At 38.3% G+C, this 18,860-nt stretch overlaps 2 protein-coding genes across 5 annotated transcripts in view; one reads left to right on the top strand and one right to left on the bottom strand.

The window, feature by feature from the left end:
- The window catches only part of LOC105215641 (double-strand break repair protein MRE11), a 92,774-nt gene that overhangs the window by 18,146 nt on the left and 55,768 nt on the right, over positions 1-18,860 (top strand). The gene's annotated exons all lie outside the window — the stretch shown is intronic.
- LOC105215648 (probable serine/threonine-protein kinase DDB_G0267686) overlaps positions 10,030-18,860 on the bottom strand; it is a 159,400-nt gene continuing 150,569 nt past the window's right edge. For all 4 annotated transcript variants that reach the window (XM_054234878.1, XM_054234876.1, XM_054234877.1 and 1 more), the window contains one exon: positions 10,030-17,664. In XM_054234878.1, the coding sequence (XP_054090853.1) occupies positions 14,401-17,664 (3,264 nt within the window). In that variant the 3' untranslated portion in view covers positions 10,030-14,400. The remainder of the gene's footprint in view (positions 17,665-18,860) is intronic.

Genomic DNA, 18,860 nt, shown 5'->3' on the forward strand with positions numbered 1-18,860 from the left:
GTTTCAAAAATTCAAAAATAAAATATGTTTCAAAAGTTCAAAAAATGGTATCTGTTTCAAGAGTGGAACCGTTTCAAAAGTTCAGTAATGAAATCGAAAGTTCATAAGTAAAATTCCGAGCTAACTGATGATAAGCGGTCTTACGGAGGTTAAAAGGCAACTCAGAAAGCATTCTAAAAATATTTAACGTTTAAGAAATAAAGTTGTAACCTCTACAAAGCATTCAACTTAACTTCAAATATAAATAACTCGCAAAGTATTGACATTCCCCCAAAGAACAAAAAAATATGTGGAAATTCCTTGGATGGGCTCACTTACACACTTTGAGCACAAAAACAAAAAAATATTTGTGTGTTTTTATGGACATACCGACTGCAGGAAGATGCCTTAGTGGATAATGTTCCATGTTGAAGGCAAGCCAAACAAACTGCCCGCTTGTCTTGCAGCCACATCCACATCCAGCGCATTGCGACCAACCGGTTTTCATGCGTGGTGGCGTCGGCGGCTGTGGCGACGCGGTTAGAAAATAAATGTCAACTTGTCACCGCCAAAGTCATCAATCAAAAAGGCAATAATTGAGTAACAGAGTAACGACAACACAGGAGGCCCGGAAGGACGCGGCAAGCAGGACGCTGGGGAGTTGCGTTGAAGAGTGTATGTTGTTTATATTTGTACAACACCGTGGACATGGCGTAAAGTGTGGAGTTGCATATACTTGCAGACGTGCTACAAGCGGGACAACAGCAGTTGTAGTTGGCGTAAATACATCCTCAACAGAAAACGAGAAAGCAAAAGCTGCTTGATTGCCTACCGCAGCATACAAGAAGAAGAATAAATGGCAGAATGGCAATGTCAACAAAGCGATGTTGCGATGGTGAGGCAGCGAAGAAGCTCAACTGGCAATGTGCAACAGCTGCAAAACTCTCGCCTCTACTGCTGTTGTTGTTGTTGTTATTGCCGCTGTTCTTGGCCCATTGTTCTTGACCGTCTGGTGCGCGCGCAAGTGCTTTGTCAGCGTTGACAAATAATGCAGCGCATTTGCCGCGGCGTAAACAACAATATGGCACCGCGTCGCAACGCAACGCAAAAAGGAATGTGCAACACAACACGATCTGCCGTTGCAATGCGTCACACATGCGCGACGCCTCGCATAACAATGCGTGCTCGAGCATTTTTTCATCGCTGTCTCTACTTGTCTTCTTTTTTTTGGCGTTGTTTTGACATTTTTCTTACTCGCTCATTGTTGTTGCAACGTTGCGATGTCTTATTAAATTGTTCTGCGCGTGCGCATACATGCCGCCAACGATATTGTGTGTAATAAAAATGACAAATTGCAATGTTGCGACATTGTCTGACACCCAACCGACCAAGGTGCCACATTGTCACTTGCTACACGCGCTGTGGCACGCATTCTTTGGCGCTGCGCGGTTCGTGGCGCGTTTGTGGCGAGAAAGGTCGCCTGAAGCGGGCTATTGATCCTTGGTATTATTACGTTTTTAACTTTTTATTTAAAGCTCTTAATCATTGTCGAGACCTAGACACATTGAACGTTTGACCGTAAGCGAAATTATCTCAGTAGGCTCATTTCTGTAGTGTGAGAATGTTGGTCAGTGGGTTTTTTAGTCATTTTTTTAAAGCATTTAAATTTAAATTTTATTCGTCATATTTTTATTAAAAATCAAGCGCGAAGATATCTTCTCCTCCTAGATTTGTGCAAAATGTCTGCTTCCTCTGAAGTTAACCTCAATTTAGTTGTCGGAAATAATCTTCATTTAAATTTTTTTCCAAAAATAAAAAAAATCTCTTCTTCGGTGGCCACATTTTCACTCAAGTCTCCACTTGAGCTTGTCACTCACACTTTGTTCGCGGAGACCGCACAAGTTGCGAACGAATGCGCTACACTTTTGACCTTGCTGCGCTGCAAGCACTTGAAAGTGGTGAGATAATCTTGCGCTGCTCCTTACACGCCTCTGGTTTTAATCATATTCACAAATGCTCATACTTTTGAATGACAAAAGAACGCTTAATTAAAATGCATCGTCGTGTCTTATCGCGCAATATACTCATTTCTTTTGCACTTTTTACAGTTCTTTAATCTGTTGTTAACTGTTCTTATAACGACAGCAGTTCGTATAAGAAAATGTACTTAAAATGTTTCCAATTTATTCGCCTTTTCGCGTGCTCTTTCAATCATCAAATGTATTCTTTGGCGCGCCACTTTTCGGCTGTCCGCAGGTAAACGCCGCAAGCCCCAAATATTCTTGCCTCAAAACCAACCGCCGGTCAACTTTGCATTCATTCACATTTATTCTTGTCAGTCTTTGGCATCCTTTTGGCTTTTTGGTTCGTCCAGTTTGTTGCGGCGACAGTGTCTGTGTGGACCGCTAGTTACCGCTTCCAGCTTTTATTGCCTTCGTTTAACAGGAAATAATTCCATATTCCTTAGTGTTGTTCGGGGCTGATTTCATTGTCGGCGAAATTCCTTTCAAATTCACCGCCAAAATGCATGCGTCCAATTGTCCGTCCAATGTTTGCTTGATTGGTTAAGTGAAACGAAGAGACTACGGAAAAAGAGTCCAACAAATAAGAAAGCAGAAAACAACGCAAATCGAAAAGTAAATGTGCCCAAGGAGGAGCAAATTTGAAGGAGAGAGTGTTGGAGGTGAGGCAATGTGGACTGTTAAGTGTGCTACAGGTGAGGTTAGTAAGGGTCGCACTGTTGATGAGTTCTTGTATTAACTTTTTACTGAAATTACGCCATCTTACCTTGATCTTAGTATACTTCTTTCCCTGGGTGAGTCTTCACGACTATTCTTTTATAGTTACTCAGTCGAAATCCAATTAATTAACCTTTTACGGTATCAAACCACATAGCTTCCGCATTTTCTCTAGATCTCTAGTCCTTGACCTTGTGCCTTGAAGATCTCTACTTTCTGACTTGTTTCTTTTCGACTTTTTTCAAGAACATCTCGATCCTGAGATTACGGAGTAAAGTGATCCAAGTAGACGTCTTCTTATTTATAACAATCTTCAATAAACATCCAAATCTGATTTGCGGGCGAAAGTGATCCAATTGAGTTCTCTTGGGTAAAATGGAAACTTACTAATTTTGAAATGTGGACTTGGTATTACGAGGTATTCACTTCACAAGAACTCTATGTAATCGCTCTTAACGAAATTTTTATGAACCTTTTCCCTTCCATATCATATAAAAAGTCGTGCCACCGAGTTCTTAACCAACGTCTATGGAACATACCGACTGTAGCTGCGAGCTCACCTCAATCATCGACTGCCAGCCGATAAATTTTCGTACTTGGACAGATATTTTTTTTTTAAATATGTTATATTCTCGTATGTAGACGCCGGCATTTTCTCATCTCTCACCTATAGCTATACCTATAACGGACAAGTGACCATTTGGCGGCTGCCACAACGCGCCAAACGCTTGCGGCCACGCATGTAGCTCAAAGGTATTTGTGCATATGTTTGAAAAGAATTAAGAACCAGACGTAGGACCTCTTTGGCTGCTTGTCGCCGGAATTTGGTTGAACTGGCTTGCGGCACAAAATATACACAAATTTTTGTTTGTTTCATTGTCGTGGCGGAATGCTTTGTGCCATTATTATTGAGTGTTTGGTTGCATTTTCGTTGTTGTTATTGTTGTTGTTGTGGCATTGTTAGTGTTTATGCGCATGCGCAACAATTTTTAAATTTAGTCACTTGTTGACTGTTGTTCGAACACTTTTTCTCGCTTAATATTTCACTCGACAGGTTTGGTTTTCGTTTCGTTCGTTCGTTTGTTATTTGTGGTTTCCGTTCTTTTTTTCGCTATGTAGCCTGTTCATTTAAGCCGCAATAAATGCAAATATTTGTGTTTAAGATTTATGAAAGCGCTATGCTGAGAAATAAACAAAAACAAAAAAGGAAACAAGAATTCAAGTGCAAGCCAATGGCAGGCTTGAATGTTCCGTAAAGATTTTTTCAGCATATTTTATTGATATTATAGTTTAAAGTAATATATAGTCCTTTGATTAATGTAAAGTGGGGGAGCTCTATTTTTTGTTTTACGTAGTATTCTAACTACTAATTGAGTGATATTTTAACTGAAAGCGAGTGACTAGCGCTTGTTGACCACTTGTAAGCAGTTTTTTAAGTCCAGAAATATTTTTTGAGCTTTAAATTGGCTTGACAGCAAACGCCAACTCACAAATCCTTTGATTTAGGAACAACTCAAACTGTTACCCAAAGGTTACCAAAATTATTATATATTGAGAGCCATTATCGGCTATAAATTAAGTTACCTTTCGGTTACACGAGACCGCCTGCCTGTCTAGTGTTGACCACCGATTTTGGTATAAAGGTACATAAATTAATAAAAACAATTTTGTGCAAATTTTACTCTTACTTTTAAAAGCAATTTATATCCATCTCAGACCGCTTTGAACGCCAATTCCTAAAGTACCAACTTCACTTTATGCATCACAATTCTTGGAATTGCGAATTTTATTTGCTGCTCTGCTGCTGCCCACCATTGTCCAGCATCGATGCGCAGCTCGTATGACTGGACTGCCGAAGAAACACTCATTAAGCGATTCTCAAAATAAATTATTTATTTTTGCTTTCGTTTGCCAATTCAACCATTTGCCAGGCGATTGCCTTACATGATCTGCCACAAACAGCAGCGATGACTGCCTCCAACCAAAGCAATCACATACATACAGGTATATATAGTGTGTGGCTGTGTGTGCAAAATAGTATCGCAGTAAATAATAATAAAAATAAAGCAAATGTGCTCCAGTTCAGTTGAATGCCAAACTAGTATCGATTTCCTGCACCTGCAATGCAGTTCCAAATGCCACTTGTAGTTGTTGTTGCTGTTGGTGCGGCGCGTCGGTGTTGCTACCACTGCTTTTGTTTACCACTGTAGTGGCAGTCAAAATGACATTTTTTGTTGCTGCCTGCCTGCCTGGCTGCTCGTGTCCTGTTTCAGTTTCATTTGCAGCAGCCGTCGAGTTGTTGTTGTTGTTGAGCTTTTGCTGTTCCCAGCACTGCTCTGCTTACTCTGTGGCACAGTCACAGTTTTACTGGTTTTTCGTTGCACGGTTAGCAAAAACAATGTCAGTAATTCGTGGCAATAGCAACAACAACTCCACCAGCTAGCAGAAATTAATTACAACTGTGCCAGTGAACGACACACGATATACGCGCCGACGTAAGGAGCGCCAACAACACGCGTTACATGCGTAACGTTGCATGTATTGTTGTAATTGTAGACGCGTAACTAATCGGAAAATGAACAAATCAACGGCAATTGCAAACGAAAAGGTTCAATAATAAAGCAATTATTGCAAGAAATACAATTTTTTTTAGGAATGAAGTAGCTGATGATCATGATCAAGCTCTCAAGCTCAGTTAGCACCTCTTATGCTTTAAGAAAGTGCTTGATATTAGTATTGCTGGCTTTTATAGTAAAGCAACGTTGGCTTAGCGCTAAATCAAAGTTAACTCTTTCGTATTCAGCAATCTTCAGTAATATTCTTGCGATCAAAAGGTGGTACTGAGTAGCTTTCCAGGATTTTGTTTTGGACGATTATATTGAGCTTGTTCTCTGTCCTTTTGGCAATAGAAACTCATACTCATTTCAAGAGGAAGAGGTTAGAGTGTTTTTCCCCACTTTTTGACTTTCGTAGACCATTTTGCGAATTGCCTCGGGTTGAAGGAAGTAACTCTCGAAGTTGAACTATAGGTTAGGTCTTTAAGTTAAGTTGTATGCTTGTTCCCCAGAGTGAAACACACTTAGACTATGAAAGACAGTCCGTTGTGAAGCTGGGATCAATCCCTTGATTAGATATTAAGGCTCCACGAAACGCCTTGAACTTACTACAAAGCTGCGTTTCTTCAGATTTTTCATTTATATATCCGCCAGTTCGTGGTGTTTTTTTTTTAGAGAAAGATGAGAGATCCAATAAATCTTTGTCCTGATCTCACAAAGTCCGGGACATTCCCGAAGAAAGTGATGAGTTGATTCCACCTCTATTTCTTCCAGACAGCTTCTACAACTAGCATCTGCTGAGATTTTTTTACTGTAAAAGTGTGGATCCCATTGAACCCTCGGGTTGAAGGAAGGAACTCCCGAAGTTGAACTATAGGTTAGGTCGTTAGGTTAGGTTGTATGGTTGTTCCCCACTTAGACTATGAAAGATATGTCCGTTGTGAAGCTAGGATCAATCCCTTGATTAGATATTAACACTCCTCGAAATGTACTTAACTTACTACAAAGTTGCAGAGACTTTTCACTTATATATCCGCCAGCTCGCGATGTTTTTTTGAGAAAGATTAGAGATCCAAGAAATCTTTGTCCTGACCTCACAAAGGCCAGGACATTCCAAAAGATCGTGATGAGATTCCACAGGTAGCACCTTCCGAGGCAGGGTGAATCCCGATGGGATAATCTCCAGTTAAAACTCCTACGACTAAGAGGTGAGCTTTGGTAAGAGTGGAGAGCTCTCTAAACCTCTTGCGATTCACCCTAAGCACGAAGGATTTGTTCAGTTCAGCTGAAGCCCAAGCGTCCAGTGGTAAACCACTATACGAAAACGGTGCTCCTACTTGTTCCCATGCTTCTGTTGGTGAGACTGATGTACCTAATCGCAAGCTCTTCAGTCTTACAATTTAATCGTGGGTATCACTATGTCACTGTAAATTAAGATGAACATTCCAGCCTTGAGCTTACAGTCATCGAAGTTGAACAATAACTTTGATGTAATTTCTTTCCAAATCTTAACTTGTTTGATTCGTTACAAAGTTGTTCTAGGTTGGATGTTCAGAGGCCACATAACCTTTCAAAGAAACCTCTGAAGTCAAATGCATTTTCATGAGGTAAAGATTTTATGGTCCAAAAATGTATGTAATATACTTCGAATTCTCGTCGATATGGATCAGTATCTCATATATTATAGACCTCGAGGTTAAAATTGCTATAGTTCATCGTCCTCAAATACCCCACAAAAGTGACTAAAGCTTCTTATGTCATATTATATAAGACACTAGAAACCGTAACTGATTAAAATTGTTTACCAAAAAATCTCTATTTTAATAGCAACGCCTATCACACGCTGGAAACGAAATCCGCACATAAACTCTGCATAAGTTGCCTTAAGATAAAGAACTGACACCTTAATATGATACCCGAACCTTGACTGCCTTTCGAAAAGCGCGAAAAGCATGCATAACACATCGTTATTAACACCACCAAAGTGATTTACGATATGTTCGATTCTATTGAAGCTTTAATGCTCAACGCCGAGTGTTGTTTTTTAAAACTTAATTAACTGACTGATGGAGTAATTAGCAAAACAATTAAGCGCTCAAATATTTATGCTAATGCTATGCCAACAAAAACTGCTTGTGTGTGTGTGTGTGCGTGCGTATTACATATTTAACTACCCGTCTGCCACGCACAAATGACGCTCAGCAATTGCGCGCCAAATCGGCGAAAAAATTTGCAGAAAAAAATATAAAAAAAGCCGAAAATGCGCATTTCATTAGTGCGCACAGACGCTTTTGCTCACTGAGCCACTGCGCCACTGAAACAAAGTAGTAGACAAATACACACGTATGCGGATGGTCGGTTAGCAAATTGCCAAATCACTTAATAAATAAGTTGCAGTCGCCACGCACATTTCGCAGCGCTGCCGCAACATCTGTGGCAACAACGGCGATTAAAAACTCGCTAATGTGCGCGCTGATTGGCGTGCGGGCGGGCGGGCGGTCGCATCTGCGTTGGTTGACTTTTTTTATTTGCCTCAATTGAAAAACGAAACTTTTTGTGTTTATCCACTGCAAAAAACGTCCAATAAACTATCATTTGTCTAGTTGTCTTGAGGCGCGCTTATCTGGTATGCATAAAACAAGCGAAGCGCCGACCACATGTTGCCACAGGGATTTATCAAAATTCGAACAATTTGATGCAAAATTGCTTGGATTTTAACATCAAAAAGCCAGAAATGGCAATAAAGTATGTTTAAACAAAAAGAAATCCAAGTAGTAACAGCGTAAACACCTGCCAGCGAGACGCGCTTCTTGTTGGTTTTGTCGGTGAAACGCAACGGCAACATTCCATGTCTTGAAAGCCAAAATGTGTTGGCGTTCAAATGCAATTCACGCTGAAATTATATGTTACGAGGTTGAGTCAGGTGGTCTGTGGAAAAGAGAAGCAAGAAAGCTTAGAAATGAAGATACCCGGAATAGTGCGAAGTCTTCAGAGGTAGAATTTATTCGAACATTCCCTTTTGGGCGACTTCACACATCAGAAACATTGACTATAAAGGACTGTTTTTGAAACGAAAAATATTCACTATATTTCTGAGATAAATTCGAATTCGAAAACGATTCCTCAAACCATTATGATGTCAAAAATATTTAAGGTTACATCTCCTTTCCTTTTGCGACTCCTTATCAGAAATTTTCGAACTTCGTAATTCGAAAAAGTTTCCTAAAACCATTATGCTGCCAGAAAGTTTTAAGATTATACCTCCTTTCCTTTAACGTCATCTCATCAGAAAATTTAGAAATTCGAAAACATTCCGCGCAGATTACGCTGTCAGAAAGATTTAAGGTTACATCTCCTTTCTTTTGCGACACTTTATCAGAAATTTCCGAACTTCGAAAATCGAAAACGATTAATCAACTATTAGGCTGTAGATAGATTTCATGATATGCTGCATTTTCTATAGAGTCGAATTCTCAGAGAATTTCGAAATTCAAAATTCGAAAAATATTCCTCAAACAATGCTGCAAGAAATATGTAAGAATATATCTCCTTTCCTTTAATTTCAGAATTGTTCGAACTTTGAAATTCGAAAAATATACCTCATACGATTACGCTGCCAGAAAGATATAATATTAGACCTCCTTTCCTTTAACGTCCTCTGCTCTCAAATCATCAGCTTCAGTCGAATTCCACTTCAGTTTACCCGAAGTTATCACCCGGATCTCGTTCACTAGTTAAAAACGAAAAAAAATCGAATGTTTTCGCAGCATTTTTTACTCGATCGTGGAAAATTGAAGCACGACACGACCCCGTATTAGATGTCAGCTGTGCAACAGGTAGTTTTTTGTTCGTTGCATATATTTTTTATGTCTCATATGCCTTAGCTTGTATGCAAATTCCCGCAATGATCATGGCTATAAAATTATGACATCAACTTTGGGGCCTCTTTGATTTAATGACGCGTCCATTTAAGTGCGCATGCGCAGACAACCGACTGTAATATGTGTTGCATGAACGTAGTTTAGGAATGGTGGACATGCAACTAAGTAGTTCGTAGAGTAGCATCTTCGGTAAATAGAAATAAAACTGAGAAAGGAAATTAGGTCGAAGATATATTCATGTTGCTTGAAAGTGGTGTTTAAGGTTGACGAGTTTAATAAAAGAGACCGAAGAGTGTTCGAAAAGCTTTCCCTTTTTTGCTATTACAAAGTTTTCGAGTTCCATAAAACAGTACAATATCTCAATCATCATTATCTTATCTCCCTTTGGGTCCTTTTCAACATTTTTCTAACTTCCCTTTTTATTTATAAATTATTAGGTTGCTCCTAGTTCCTTTTCCGCCCTTCCTTTTAACCTCCTATAACGAAGCACCTTCCAAAAATAAAACAGCAATTCATATTTTGTTAATATTTTTCAATATTAAATTTATTTATACGCAGTTATCTCTTCCAGTTTTTCACTTTTCAATTATTTTACGTTTTTCATAAATTCTTATGCCCTTGAAAATTAACGTAGTAACTAAGAATTCGTTTCATTATATACCTTTTTATATATTTTTTCATTATAATTACTTGCGAATTAATAGGGTTTTGCTGTACGCATTTCTTCATTTGAGTAAATATCTTGAGATTTCCTTAATAGTTTTTCGTTATACAGTAATTGTTGTTGCAATTTTAGATTTATTGTGTAAGAATGCGTAGAGTTTTAACATTAGTGCGACCAAAAAACATTGGAAAAAATTGTAAATAAAATGTGTGGACCAGTGAAATTAATAAAAAATCATTGCATTTAGTATTTTATATATATTTGATTTTATTTAGCAGTTTGCGGCGCTTTCTTTTCTACACATAAATAATTATACATTAATGATACAATTTAAAATAAAATAAAACAAAATTTAAATATAAATTAATTGATAGTTGAACTAAACAAATTTAGTAGTACGATAATAGTAGTAGTAGTTATTTATTTAAATTAAAAACTAAGGAAAATTTTCTACAAAGTGTATTTGTATGGTGTGTTGTATGAAAAGCGCAGTGAAAGCTCTAGTAAAAGAGCCTGTGCGTTGTGAAAGTTCGTCAGAAAAGTGTTTGTAGTATGTTTTTTGAATAGAGAGAAATGTGAGATTGAAAATTGGACTTGAGAGCGCCGTGAAAGCTTCCTCGAAAGCTCGTGCGTTGTGAAAATTCGAGTGAAAAGTATTTTTAGTAAGGTTTTGAACAATGATGTGTGAAGTGGTTGAGAGAAAGTTGGACTTGAAAGTGCAGTGAAAGCTTTAGTGAAAGCTTCAGTAAAAGCTCGTGCTCAAGTGAAAAGTATTTTCAGTAAGTTTTTGAACAAAGATAAGTGTGAGAGAGAAAGTTGGACTTGAAATTGCAGTGAAAGCTTTAGTGAAAGTTTCAGTAAAAGCTCGTGCGTGGTGAAAGCTCGAGTGAAAAGTTTTTGTAATTCGTTTTTTGAATAGCGGAAAGTGTGAGTTGTTGAGGAAAGAAGTATAAAAAATAAGTGTGTATCACTAAATTAATGATGATGACAGTTGTGTGCGAAAAATATGCATAAATAGTTTAAATAATGCAAAGCTGTTAGTGTATATAGATAATAGTTAATTATATTTGTTAAATACATACATATTTATATATTTTGAGGCAGCAAAATTAATTTACAAATATTGGCGTTTAAAACATTTTCGTTTTGTTTTTTTATTTTATTTTTTATTTTTTTTGTTTTATTGTTTAGTCGTTAGATGCCACTTCACTTTTATGCTACAATATTTATATAACCAGCATATATTTAATGCAATTAATCATTTGTTATTTACTTATAGTAGTACCTTCTGCATTACACTGCTATTGTTTTCCACGCAATTTTAATACTCTACACATACACATTATTACCTATAAATGTCTAAGCCTTATGCAATTAGTAGTTAACTGAAGTGTGTGTGAATTAATTAATTTTTTTTATTTCGTATTTTCTGCATATCTCTCTTAGCTTATTGTTTATATTCGCATCTAGTTTTAATAACTATTTTGGGGGTTAAGTGAAAAAATATTTTTATTACAATACAAAAAAGGTGTTTAAATACAATATTTTTATGCATTACATTAAGAGTAAAGTTAACAAAACGTATTTAAGTTAAAAAATATAAAATATAAAATAATAAAAAAAATTAAAAAACATAATTTAAAAAAAAAAAATTATTAAAAATAAAAATTAATTTAAAAATAAATTTAAATGCTATTTTTACAATATATTATATTTCAGTTGCTGCCTATTTCTATTATTTACCCGCATGGCTTTAAAACTGTGTGCTTTTCAGTATGCTTTATGCACTTTTCTCTCTGACTTTAGTAGTTTATATATTACTCAAGAATATGCATTTTCATTTACATTTTTTTTTCCCAACAAGCAGCTTCAAGTACACGTGTTATTTATTATATATTCATAACCATATTTTATTATTAACTAATTAATTTCATTGTTCCGTACGCTCGTCTATACAAATTCATACGCTTTTATATTACGTTTAAGCTTAAGTTTAAGTTTATGTTTACATTCTTTAGTGGAAATGGAAATTTGTTTTTATTAACTATAAAGTAGTTCTTCTCAACATTCCATTTCTCGTTTGGTTAAGTCTTCATTATTATTTTTTTTTTATATATTTCTATATATATATATTCCTCAGGTTCTGTGGTTTGAAGTCATGAAACAGCTCTTTTTTGTTACTTTAGGATTTCGGTTAGTTTTGTTTTCAATACGGTTCGGTTATAAATAATACACATTTCATCATCTGCTGTTATATGTGTGTTAATAAATATTCGAGCAACAAATTTGTTATGGTAACATTTTTTTTTTAACTTTGTTATATATTTTTTTTGCTTTAAATGTGCTGGTATAGTATTTTGTTGGTACTTAAAAGTACGCATAGTTGTTAAATATTTGTTTAACGGTGTATTAAAACATAATTTAATTTGAAAATAGTAGATTAAATAAGAATTTTTGCAGGCATAACACTGTTTTTGCTGCTCAATAATAGTGTCAAATCAATTTCTAACACACAAACCGAGTCAAAAGCGCCAGTTAATGCATCAACCAATCAGCATGCAGCATTGCTCTTTCTCGCTGCATGCATTGCTTGTGCTAGTGTGCGTTAGTCAAGCACAGCATGTTAGCCTAACCAATCAACGCGCAGTTTTGCTCTTTTCCTCATAACTTTTGCTGTGTGTGCGCTCTGCATATTTTTTTCACTCAAATAAAATTCAAAAATTCTGAATGTATAAATCAAAAATAAATAAAATCAGTTTTCTGCTCAATTCTCGCTCATAAATCCAAAGTAATTTGAGTCTGCACACTTTCATAATTTTCGAAATTTCTTTTGCTTTACTATGCCGTTAATATTTAATTTTTTTTTCTCATAAATTTATTCTTCTAATTAAGTAGTTGCTATATAATTCGCCTTTAATAAATAGTTCCCTTAAGTGTTTTTTTTAATATTTTTTATATTAAATTGTTTTTGAATTGTATATAATTTTTCGCCTAGTATGCTAGCAAAAGTCTAAATTCTTTATTTGTTTTTCTTTTTGGTTTAATGCAAAATTGTTTAATATTTCATTGCTGTGGCTAATTATTGCTGTAATTATAGGAAAATCTGCTTCGTATAATATTTTTTCTTATTTTTTATAACTTTAATTCTCGCTTATTTCATCACTGTACTCAAATAAATAATTCTCGTAATAATAGTAAATTTATTCTTTCATAACTTCAACCCAAGCATTTTCCGTTTTCGCAAAGTTGTATTTTACATTTTTTGGTATAGTTAAATTTGCAAACAATTAAATATGTTTATTTATAATTTTTACTTTTTTCAAATTGTTATTTCTATGCTCTTTTTGCTTTTGTATATATAACTTTTTCTTGCTTATTTTTGGAAGTGTTACTGTGTGCGATTTAGTTGATAAAACGTTCGTTTCTCAGTTGAAATTACTGTTATGCTGCTGTAGTTTAGTTTTTTTACTTTAAATTTAATTTCTTTTATTTTCGCTTCGCCAAGGCTTAATCGTGCAAATTTCAAACATTTATTAGTTACTAATAATGATTCCTGTTACTATTTTTTATTCACTTATATTCGTATAGTATTTACTCTGCATATATCAAAAAGCACATTTAACGCTTTAATAATAATTTCTGTCAAAAATTGTTTTGATCTACGATTTATTTTTTATTTTTTGTTTATTTTCAAAAGTAGTATTTTGAAATTATATGCATGTTCTCGCGTTTAATTTTTAACTGCTTCGCGTCTTTATTGGATTTTCTTCGTTACATATATTATTTCATTAACCATAAACTACATATGCCAGCTGTTTATTGTCTCATTTATTTTCAATTAACTGCAACAAAATATGCATTAAACATTGTCTATTATACTACACAGTGTTTGAAGTTATCAACGATCGAAATTGTTTGCGGCGCTCAAAAACGTGTATTTTCGTATGAGAGTTTGCGGGTATTCGTGCATTCGCCTCCGCTTTGTGAATTTCTAGGTTTTTTCGCTGTGAAATATCAAATTTATTCGCCTGTCAACACTGTGTCTACTAATTTCGCTAAAAAATGTTTGGATTTCTAATATCTATAAGATATAATAGTTATGCAACACATATTGTAGGTTTTTCAGTTTATATTTCAGTACAAATCTTAAACCGCAACTATTTTTTAAGATTGAATTGTTTTTCGTACACAAACAAGTCTGCATTTTATTAGGTGAAAGCTCTATAAGCAAAAGCTTTCATAGATCGTTGTAAGCTTTCACTGTAAGCGTTTTCAGAAAGAGTTTGCAATTTTTTAAGAACAAATGTTTTGCTTCTATTGTTAACGCTGTAGCAATATCATTACTTTCGAAAATTTTAAAAGCTTTCACAAAAAGCTTACGTACTTTGTGCTTTTACATTGAATATAAAATGATATTACGATACATCGTGCACTTGCGATATATAGCGAGTAGTTTTGCGAAGCTTTTGCTGCAATAGGCATATTTGGTGTTTAAAAAGCTACTTCGAAAGCTTGTGAAAGCTCATAAACTCTGGATATATCAATTTTGTAATTTTTTTATTATTTTCTTCCCCAAACCACCACTACGCATAACGCCTGGTGTGTCTTTTTCTCATGCTCATCATGCGCTTTCTCTCCTTGTTAATCTTAATCTTAGCCAGACGTATCGATTCGGGTAGCGTCGCCGTGGCCGAAGTGGGCAGATAACCGCTAACGATTGTCAGTCGGCTATTGCGTGTCGCATCGGGTTCGGCGCGCTCCGTCGAATGTTGATCCGCCAATTCGCCCGACTCCTCCAGCAGATCCGGATAGACGCTGATGTTGTCCATATTGTCGATATCGATGTCGCCGGCGTTGTTGCGCACATAGGTGAGCTGATGGAAGGGTGTCGCCAACAATTTCTGCGTCGAGATGCGTATCGACTTTTTGGTGGTCAACGCTGCCGCGGCAGTTGTCGCGTCGCCGCCAAGTGTTGTTGAAGTTGGCGCAGCGGCGGCAGCGGAAGTTGATGTGAGGAGCGTGGTTGCTGTGGGTGGATGTGTGTGTGCCAAGTGATTGCTGTTGCCATCGAAATGCAACAACGGCGGTTGATTGTGCAGCGGCAAGAGTGTTTTATTGCCCAGCAATTGCTGCAGGGGATAATGGCGTTGTGCTGTCGTTGTCGTTGTTGTCAATGTTTTATCACTCACTGTTGTTGTTGTTGGGGTATTAATAACACCTTCCGTGTGTGTTGTTGCACCACTAGCACGCGCTGTCGCCATTGTGCTGCTGTACTCATGCGCTGTTGTTGTTGATGCCAGCAATTTGTTGTTGCCGCTTACTGCTTTGCTACTTTGTCGTTGTAATTTGCCTTCGGCTAAATATTTTTTGCTAAAACTAAGGCTCGAATCGCTCGTCAACAACGCTTGCAACGGTTGCTGTGACACGGCTTCAACATCTCGGCTGTTGTTGGCCTTGCGGTTGTTATGCCGGCGCTTGCTTGCATTGCGGTGCTTGTTGTGGTGATTCAGCCAATCCAAATCGGCATCGTCGCCGCTGCTTAGCACCTCATCCGCAATGCCTTTGTCCCAAAAGTTCGTGCCGCTGTGATTCATATGGTGTTGCCACCATGTTGCACGATCGCCCGCTGCAATATCGGTTGTCGTTTCCGTTTCAGTCGCGACTGGCCGTCCTGTAGCCACGATTATTTCATCTGAGTATTCTTCAGCGCGCTGCGGCCGCCAAGCGTATTTGTTGCCGCTGCTGGCGCTCGTCGTCAGCAGTTGTTTGTGCAACAGCGAGGCTATGCTCGCCGCAATGCCCGACTGCTGCTTCCACATGTGACCGATATGCGCCCGTTCAGCTGGTAAATTAAAGACTCTGTGGTGTGCTGTTGTTGTGCTCTGCGTGCCAGCAACATCATCCGCTAGCGCTTCAGTGAAGCCGTCGTTGTTGGTGTTGCTATTGCTGCTGCTGCTTTCCGCTTCAATTTCACTGGAGGTAGTGTTGATTGTTGCAAATGAATCGGTGTCCACAGCAACGGTTTGCGTTTCCTCTGCAGCATTGTTGTCCTCTGCGAAGATTGCTGTGGCTGCAACGCTTTCCGCGTCGAACATTGCAGTCGGAGAGGCGAACAGTGTCTCGCCATCATCGGTTTCATTGGTTGTAGTGGTAGGTGACCAGCTGTGTTCACTGCTCTCGGACCACGTGGTTGACGTAGGCTCCACGGATTGCGCAGTCGACACTGGCGTGGCCATATTTTGTGTTGTAAAGTGTTGTTGTTGGGAAGTAATACTGTTTATTTGTTCGTCGGCCGACATTGTAGACTCCGGCGTCATACGACTGTCATCGATTTCGGTGGCAAACGCCAGCGTTTCGCTTGTGAATTCAGTGTTGTTGTTGTAGTCGCTTGTTGGCGTGAGCGACGAGGCACCATCGATCAGATCGGTTGTTGAGGCCGTGTATGTTTGTGTAGGTATGTCCGAAGACAGTGTTGGTGTTAAGGATGAAGACGCCGCGGTGTCCACGGTCGACGCGTCGGCGTACGTCGGCACTGAGGACTGCCATTCGCCGCTGTAATCGCCGTATGTTGTTGCGGTTGGTATGCTGCTCGGCACATCGGCCTGCGTCTGCGCTGGCAGCGACGGAAGTGGTGGCGTTGGTGAATCGCTCCACAGCCGAGTGGTTTGCGTTGGTGTCGCGGGTTCATGCGCGACGAGCGGCGACATTTGTTGTTGTGCGCGCTGTGGTTGTTGTTGCTGCTGCTGTTTTCGTTGCTTTCGCCCCTTTCTTCGCCGTCCCTTACGCTTATTGGCAATGGTTGTTGTTGACTTCATAATTATTGAAGTTGCCGTTGCCGCCTTAGCCGCCACATTTGCAACAGTCGCCGCTTGCGGTTCATGACGCGTGCCTTTCTCCTGCTGCGGATTGCTGCGCGCCACAGCAGCTGTTGCCGCCGTGCTGTAAAGCGCTTTCGTCGTTGTGGCGCGTTCTTGCGCGTCATTTAGCGCTACTGTTGTTGTTGCTGGACTAGTTATTCTGCCGCTACGCAGTCGCTGCTGCTGCTGGCGCTGATGCTGTCGCCGCTTCTGTTTGTGCTCGTGTTGTTGGCGACGTGCTATCAAGTTCGGATCGTTGTGATGATGCCGCACTTGATGCTGATGTTGTTGTTGCTGACGCACATGTTCGCGCGTGCGACCATTGCTGTTGTTGTGTTGCTTCTGTTGACTTAAATCTACTTGCTGCTGCTGCTGCTGACTATTGCTAACTAAATTACTGTTGTTATTATGGTTATTATTAACGCTCTGATTGTTGGTGTTGTTTTTGTTATTATTATTGTTGCTGCTGCTGCTTAAATTGCTATTATGGCCATTATTAGTGTACTCTGCATTTTGGTTATTGTTACTGCTCCGGCTATTATTGTTGCCGCTGCGCATGCCATTCACTCGCTTATTCTTGTTGTTGTTGTTACGCAATAGCCTGTTGTTGTTGCGTTGCGCCGCTGTTGCTGTGACAGTCGCCGTTGTAGCAGCTGCCGAGAGTGCAGCGCGCTGTGACGCCAGTCGCGCTGAGGCGCCTGATGTTGTATGCGTGGCTGTTGTTGTTGTTTGCGGCGGTGAGTGACCAATGCCGCTGATGATTTTGGTGCTCTTCGATTTCGGTGCAAAATAATCGGTGTGCTGATGGAAAAACTGATCGGCCTGTATCTTCGTGAACAGATAGCAGGCATCGTTGACATTCTTCTTCGGCCCGACCGCCTTACCGCGATGCGTGAAGCCGACACGTCGCTGCAGATCGACTACGGAACGAAACACGAAATAACCGTGTACGATGGTTTCGTTGAAGTAGCAGGTGTCGCGCAGTTCTTTCTGCAAGTAAAAGAGGGAACATAAAATTAGTAATGAAGAAATTTTCAATTAAAAAATATACTATTTTATTTATAAACTATTTTTGAAACTTCCAAATACCAACTCAAGTGCGCCACTCAACAGTCGCGATATTTTATTTCTAATTATGCTGCTATTTTTATTTTCTCTTCTATTTTTATATTTTTTTTTAAATAATTTCTGTAATATTGCGCACGCGAGCTGCTCTTCACGTCACATACATTTTGTTCCAAGTACGCGCACGCGCAAACGCTTCAGCGACTATTGCGCGCTAACGGAGGCAGTTTGAACTGGATTTGAAATTAGAAATTGTTTATTGAGTGGTACACTTGAGCTGTCAAAACACGTGCTTAGCAAAATATTTAGAGAAATGAGAGCGTTACGAGGGTGGCATTCAACATTGCAGAATCTCTACTTTTATTTTCTTTATTTTATTTATATTTCTGAAAACGCGATACTAAGATACTAATTTACATTATTTATAAATCGTGGGCGTTGATCTACTTTTTATGCTATTTTTATTTCACTTTCTCCTTTCTGTATCTCTTAATTTCCCTAATTATCTGCTAAATTTCCTGCTTTCCCACAATTTATGTGGCACTTGAAATAATTTTACACATGTTCTTGTTTACATAACATTTATGACATACAGACAGCGCTGACAAATTCTACAAACAATCAAGCATTATACCCCCCACCAACACCACCGTTCATTTTAGATCATCAAGAAAGTAGCTGCGCATGCGCAACACATTTCTCTGCGCATGTCACACTTGCCTTCCTCAGTGCGGCTCAATTGCACTTTAGGCACATACAAATTTATCCAAATTCACGCAGTCATACAAAGAACAAATAGCTGTATAAAACCAGCAATACAAGACCACATAGACGGCTCGAAGTAATTGTAAACATTTTTAAGTAATTTATAGTCTTCTTAAGACTAAAATGACTTTTATATCGAGAAACTTGCATGATAATGCTATTGTCAAAGTACTGAGAGGAAGAATTAGAACAAATAAAATTGGGTAACTAGCACTAGGAAGAATGCGGATATTTTTATATAATTTCCAGTCCCTTTCCAAGTGGAACGAGCGGAAGTGTGGCGGAATTTATGAACTGTAAAGCGAGTCTTTGTTGTGTATTTTGTTTTTGTTTATTTTGTTGTTCTGAATGAGTAC

The sequence above is a fragment of the Zeugodacus cucurbitae genome, chromosome 6 (genome assembly GCF_028554725.1).
Source record: "Zeugodacus cucurbitae isolate PBARC_wt_2022May chromosome 6, idZeuCucr1.2, whole genome shotgun sequence".
Classification (NCBI taxonomy): Eukaryota; Metazoa; Arthropoda; class Insecta; order Diptera; family Tephritidae; genus Zeugodacus; species Zeugodacus cucurbitae.